This window comes from Elephantulus edwardii, unplaced genomic scaffold (assembly GCF_000299155.1).
Source record: "Elephantulus edwardii isolate Elephantulus edwardi_28Jun2011 unplaced genomic scaffold, EleEdw1.0 scaffold00017, whole genome shotgun sequence".
In the NCBI taxonomy this organism is placed as follows: Eukaryota; Metazoa; Chordata; class Mammalia; order Macroscelidea; family Macroscelididae; genus Elephantulus; species Elephantulus edwardii.
Genome location: NW_006399767.1, coordinates 14,148,602 through 14,154,601, shown reverse-complemented (window position 1 = coordinate 14,154,601; position 6,000 = coordinate 14,148,602). Strand labels below are relative to the sequence as shown.

The following is a 6,000-nucleotide window of genomic DNA, read 5'->3' as shown; positions in this document are numbered from 1 at the left end:
AAGTCATATTTTGGTTGCCTTGAATTTGGTTTAATTTTCCTCAGCTTCAGCTTGAATTTGCATATGAGTAGTTGGTGGTCTGTTTCACAGTCAGCTCCTGGCCTAGTTTTCACAGCTGATATTGAGCTTCTCCACTGGTTCTTTCCACAGCAAGTTTAATATTCTGGCAAGGGAATATATACACACACATCTTAGGAACATGCCTGCATGGGTAATTGCATTATCTCTTATCTGTCTGAGATGTTGACTGGTAGATCAAACATTCCCAGACCTCAACACAAAACAAAGACATCTTCCAGGATAGCCTGTGATATCTATTGGAAAACAAGAAGGTATCACATTCCTAGAAATCTGAGGCCTTTGGTCCCTCCTTATTCATTAGCATACTGCTTCCTGGACTTGTTTACTTACTGTAGAATGGATGGTCAAGCCAAGATGAGTGGTCCTACTGTTTTTACAATGCGTTGCTTATCCTGCTTTGCAGCTTAGCCAGGCAGGCCCTGACAAGAAGTGGCTGGGAAGAAGGAACATTGGAGAGAATGAGGCCATGGGAGGAAGAACAAAAATGATGAGAGGATAATTCCCTGCTCTATGAGAGAACCTAGTATTTGATGAATTTCAGTTCAATGCAAAAGAAATAAGGAAAATTAATAGACTTATTACAGATGTTATGTGAATAGGATAAAATACTAGTACCTGGTTTATCTGTTGATTCCCTGTGTAGTGGTGGAGAATGAGTTTGGTTTTCATTTTTTTTTTATTTTATTTTTGTGTGAGTGTACCGTCAAATCAGATCTGACTGGTACAGGAGGAGATTGTTCCTCCTTTTCCCGGCAGAGCATCTGGTGGATTCGAACTGTGTGCCTCTGGGATTGTAGTTGCAGCTCCTTGCCACTAGGCCACCAGAGCTCCCCCTGGTTTTCATTTTTAAACTATGGGTTGGGATTTTAGGTCCTGAAATGAGCCCAAGTGTTTGACAGGTCACATTTCCAGAAAACAAAGTATCAATGTATGACACCTAGATAAGTGTGAGAACTTGAGATGTTTCCTTTAAACACTTAGGAATTTGCTTATAAAGTACATATATGTATATAAACTATAATGAAAATGTATCATTTTGAGTTTCAATCTCAAAGATATTTGGAAGCCTGTGGAGTAAGGAACAGAGTTAGGGAAGGCAGGGAGAAGGTATCGTGGAGGCAGAAGTTACAGACTGAGTGTTGATTGCAGGGAGTCGGGCTCATGTCCTGCTGTCACTGAGCCAGCAAGATGGCATTGAGCAGCACATGGACTTTGACAGCCGTTATACTTTGCTGGAGCTGTTTGCAGAGACCACATCCTCTGAAGAACACTGCATGGCCTTCGAGGGCCTTCATCTGCCTCAGGTACTTCCAGCAGCAACGGGGGAAATGTGGTAAATGTTGCCTAGGGCCACATTTCTGAAAATGTGGTCTAAGACCCTCTAACACCCCCAGAGCCACCTGTGGAGCTAATTAAAGGGAAAGTTCATTCTCTGCTCCCCTCCTTAGACTTTCTCAGTCAGAATCATTGAAATTGTGTGTTGTAAGATAGTCCCTGTGCTTTTCTTAAATAAGCCAAAGTTTGAAAACTTCAGGCCTTGGGGATGAGGTCTCTGTAGAGAATGATATGGAAGGGGAACAAGAAGGGCCAAAGCGGAGAGAAGGTGGGCGTAGACCAAGAATTGTATCCTGCAGATCCCGGGAAAGCTGCTGTTCTCCCTGGTGAAGCGCTACCTGTGTGTCACTTCTCTGCTGGACCAGCTGAATAACAGCCCGGAGCCAGGGGCTGGAGGCCGCAGCTTCCCTTCCCCCACAAGGGAGGAGTGCAGCAGGGAGAAAAGCCGCGGGCAGCGGGAGCTGGAATTCAGTATGGCTGTGGGCAGCCTCATCTCAGAACTGGTGCGGAGCATGGGCTGGGCCAGGAACCTCGGTGAACAGGGCACTTCATCTCGGCCCACCCGCTCCATCTTTCAGCCGTGCATTGCAGGGCCCCCCATCTTGCTTCCCACCATTGTTACGACTTCTAAAAGGCAAGGGCGGGCTTTCCGCCGACGTGCAGAGTTCTCAAGCCGTAGTGGCTATGGTGAGTATGTGCAGCAGACGCTGAAGATGGGCATGCAGGTCCGCATGCTGGACGATTACGAGGAGATCAGTGCTGGGGATGAGGGTGAATTCCGGCAGAGCAACAATGGGGTGCCCCCTGTGCAGGTGAGTGTGTCAGTGGGACCTTGGGGTGGGGGTGTGCCTGGGGCTTCTCTGCAGGGGCATCTGGCCAGATACATGGGGATCCATTGCTATCAAGTTGATGCTGACTCCTAGCAGCCCAATAGAATAGGAGAATTACTTCATAGGATTTCCAGTCTTTCTAGAAACAGACTTCCACAGCTTTCTCCTTTTTATTGCCTGGTAGCTTGGAACCACTGACCTTTCAGTTAGCAACTGTGTGTGTGTGTGTGTGGTGTGTGATTTTACAGAGCAAATTGGTTTTTCGTTCAGTCATTCATGGACATTTTGTTTTACAGCCTTAATTAGAATACCCACAGTCATAGTAATCACATTTCCCCCCACTTCTCTATAATTCTTGTTTCCATGAATCCTTCAATCCTATTCCTTTCTGCCTTCTGGCTTTATCATTGAGCAAATGCTGCTCCTTTGATCTTTTCTGGTTGATTATCCTAAAAAGTGAGTGTCTCACCGGTATTTCTGGTCACCTGTAAGCCTCTGGATGAACATTGGCTGAAAGGAGAGAGTATCAGAAGAATGTCTGTGTTTCATTGACTGTGAAGAGGCATTTGATTGTGTAGATCACAACAAATTGTGGCAAACCTTGGAAGAATGGGAATCCCAGAACACTTGATCGTTCTAATGAAAAATTTATACTTGGACCAGGAAGCAGTCCTCAGAACAGAGCAAGGAAACACTGTCTGGTTCAGAATCAGGAAAGGGTTGCTTCCTGTCTCCATAACTTTTCAATCTGTATGTGGAACAGATCATTCAGGAGGCTGGACTTTGTGAGGAGGAGTGTGGCATTAGGACTGCAGGAAGACTCATCAACAACCTACATTATGCAGATGACACAACCTTGCTTGCTGAAACTGAGAAGAACCTGTAGAAAGTCAAAGACTCACCGACAAAGGAGATTAATCAGAACTGACTTTGACAAGCACTGTGGCAATTGGACAATTAAAACAGACATTCGGATGGCGGGGAAGAAGAACAAACTGGGGAGGAGGGTAGAGAGAATGGTGCAGCAATGAAGGAATGAAAACCCAAAATCCCTGTAAATGTTCATTAAAACTAATAAAATTTAATAATAATAATAAAAAAGTCAAAGACTATAGTCTTCAATATGAATTGAAGCTTATCATCAAGAAGACAAAGATTCTCACCACTGAGCCAATAGGCAGCACCTTGATAGATGGAGAGAGATTGAGGTTTTTAACAATTTCAACTTGCTCAGCTCTACAATTGGCACGCTTGGCACTAACAGGAAATCAAGACAAATTGCACTGGGGAAGTCTCCTGTCAGGGACCTCTCCAAAGTGCCAAAGAGCAGTAGGTGTCAGTCTGGAGACTAAAGTATACCTAAGCACAATTGCTTGCTGTGTGTCACAGAGCTGGACAGTGACTAAGGATGATAAAAGAATTGATGCCTTTGAGTTGTGGTGCTGGACTGCCAGGAGAACAAGTATGTTTGGAGAGGCTGAAACTAAGTTTCTCCTTTTAGGGTAGGATTTTGCAGCTCCATCTCACATATTTTGAGCACATGGCCAGGAGGGACCAGTCCTTGGAGAAGAGCATCATACTTGGAAGGGTGGAGGGACAGCACAGGAGAGGAAGACCCTGTGAATAGATTGACACAGTCACTGTGGTAATGGGGATTAGATATGTCAGAGTCATTGAGACTGGCTCAGGACAGGGCAGGGTTCAGAGCTATTGTACTTAAGGTCGATATGAGTCACAGGGACTTGGCACATAACAAGAACATTGTTTGGTTGAACCATAGTGAAAGTTAAACCATAGTGGTTTGTTTCAGTTTTTTTGTATTTTTTAAATTGAAATTTTAGTGAAAGTTTATAGAGAACTTGGATTTCTATTCATTCATTGTTATAGCTTTCCTCCCTGCCCTTCCCCACCCCCAGTTTGCATTTCTCTTTGAAAAAAAATCATTGTAGTACAATCCCCTCTCAGTCCACTTTGCTATGCAGCTCTTATTCTGGACTGTTGTCATGCAAGTAATACCTAATCATATATGCCTTTTAAGCAGTTTTATTCTTTATATCTTTAAATGCAGTGTACATTATTTATCCCTGCTTTTCTTAGTTTCCCCCCAACCTCCATATCAGTCCTGTTTTATAATAGTGGCATTATGCAGTATTTGTCCTTTTGTGGCTGAAATAGTTCACTCAGCATGATGTCCTCCAGGGTCATCCGTTTTGTATATTTCATGAGTTCCTTGTTTTTCAGTGCTGCATAGTATTCTGTTGTGTGACTATAACACAGTTTTTCTATACATTTGTTTGTTGATGGGTTTTTGTTCCAGTTTTAAAGGTTAACTAGAGCCATAGTCTTAGGGGTTCCACTAAGTGTCTTTTGGACCAGTAACTCTGACTTTTTTTTTTACATTTTTTAATTTTACTCCACATGTCCCCCATTCTGTCCAGAATCTCCTGCTGTGATCCCTTTAGAGTGATCAGTGGTGGTATCAGGGCACCATCTAGTTCTTCTGGTCTCAGGCTCATGAAGTTGAGGATTGTGTGAGTCCATTAATTCTTTGGATTGGTTGATTCAGTACATCTTTGCTTCTTGTTTCAAGATGAGGAGGGACAAATAGTTGGGCCTGAGGTGAGCAGCTGGGTTCTTTAACCACTCTGCTTCAAGACTTCTTTTTAGAATACTAAAAAGAGCTCTTGTACATAGGGTCGCTATGAGTCGCAAGTGACTCGAAGGCACGTAACAACAACAACAACAACAAAAAGAGCTCAAACACTTGACCACCTCAGGGAGAAGACAGGCCATTTGGAAGGCTGAGGAAATTTGAGCGGGACTGTGAAGTCAGGGAAGCATAGCTGGTATTTCAAAACACTTATCCTCTCACTGCAGGAGTAAGGATAATAGAGGGTAGGAGAGACACCAAGGCTAAGAAGGCAGAGGGCCCAGGGACCTTCTGCTCCATTCAAGTCTTTCTAAACCTGGTGAGGTATGTTTCTGAGGACTGTGTCCCATGTCATCTCAAACCTCATCAGCTCAGAGAAATTCCTTCTCCTCCTCCTTTCATTCCTCCATCCCAGGTCTTCTGGGCATCAACAGGCCGCACCTACTGGGTACATTGGCACATGCTGGAGATCCTGGGGGCTGAGGAAGCTGCTGGAGACACACCTTCAGAAGATGTGGAGAAGGGGGCAGGGGCTCCTGTGCTGGGCATAGGTGAGCTTAGGGGAGAACATAGACAGCATGTCTGTGAACAGAGTAGCTGTGACTGGGACAAAGCCGCTCTCAACTAGGCAGTCTCTCAGAACTTTCTTCCATTTCTAATGAATATGGATAACCCTATTCCTCTATCCTCAGCACTTCCCTCCTGGGACTGGAGGCCTGTGGATGGGCTCTATTCTCTCCCATACCTTCAGCCTGAGCATCAGAAGAGTGAAGAATTGGGATACTTGACGCAGGCTGAGTGGTGGGAACTACTCTTCTTCATCAAGAAGTTGGATGCACGTGAACAGCAGCCAATTTTTCAGACTCTTCAGGAGAATATGGATAAGGTATTATTATAGGCCTGAGGTATCTGGGAGCTTTGTATGGTGGAACAGAGAGGTCATTCTCTAAAGAGAGTTCTAGATCTGGGATATCGTTTGGGGGAGGCTGAAACTAGAAGTGTGAGAGTATGAGGGATCCTGCTAAGAGAGGAGGCAAGTGCTGTGAAGGTTTAGTATGTAGAAGATGTGCCAAATAAGGCAACATGTGGCCACCCTTCCCTTAC

General features: G+C 44.5%; 1 protein-coding gene across 1 annotated transcript in view; it reads left to right on the top strand.

Annotated features, from left to right (window-relative positions):
* CUL9 (cullin 9) overlaps positions 1–6,000 on the top strand; it is a 69,679-nt gene that overhangs the window by 24,661 nt on the left and 39,018 nt on the right. The window contains exons 2-5 of the mRNA XM_006881964.1: positions 1,231–1,385; positions 1,716–2,228; positions 5,312–5,447; positions 5,589–5,782. Of these exons, the coding sequence (XP_006882026.1) occupies positions 1,231–1,385; positions 1,716–2,228; positions 5,312–5,447; positions 5,589–5,782 (998 nt within the window). The remainder of the gene's footprint in view (positions 1–1,230; positions 1,386–1,715; positions 2,229–5,311; positions 5,448–5,588; positions 5,783–6,000) is intronic.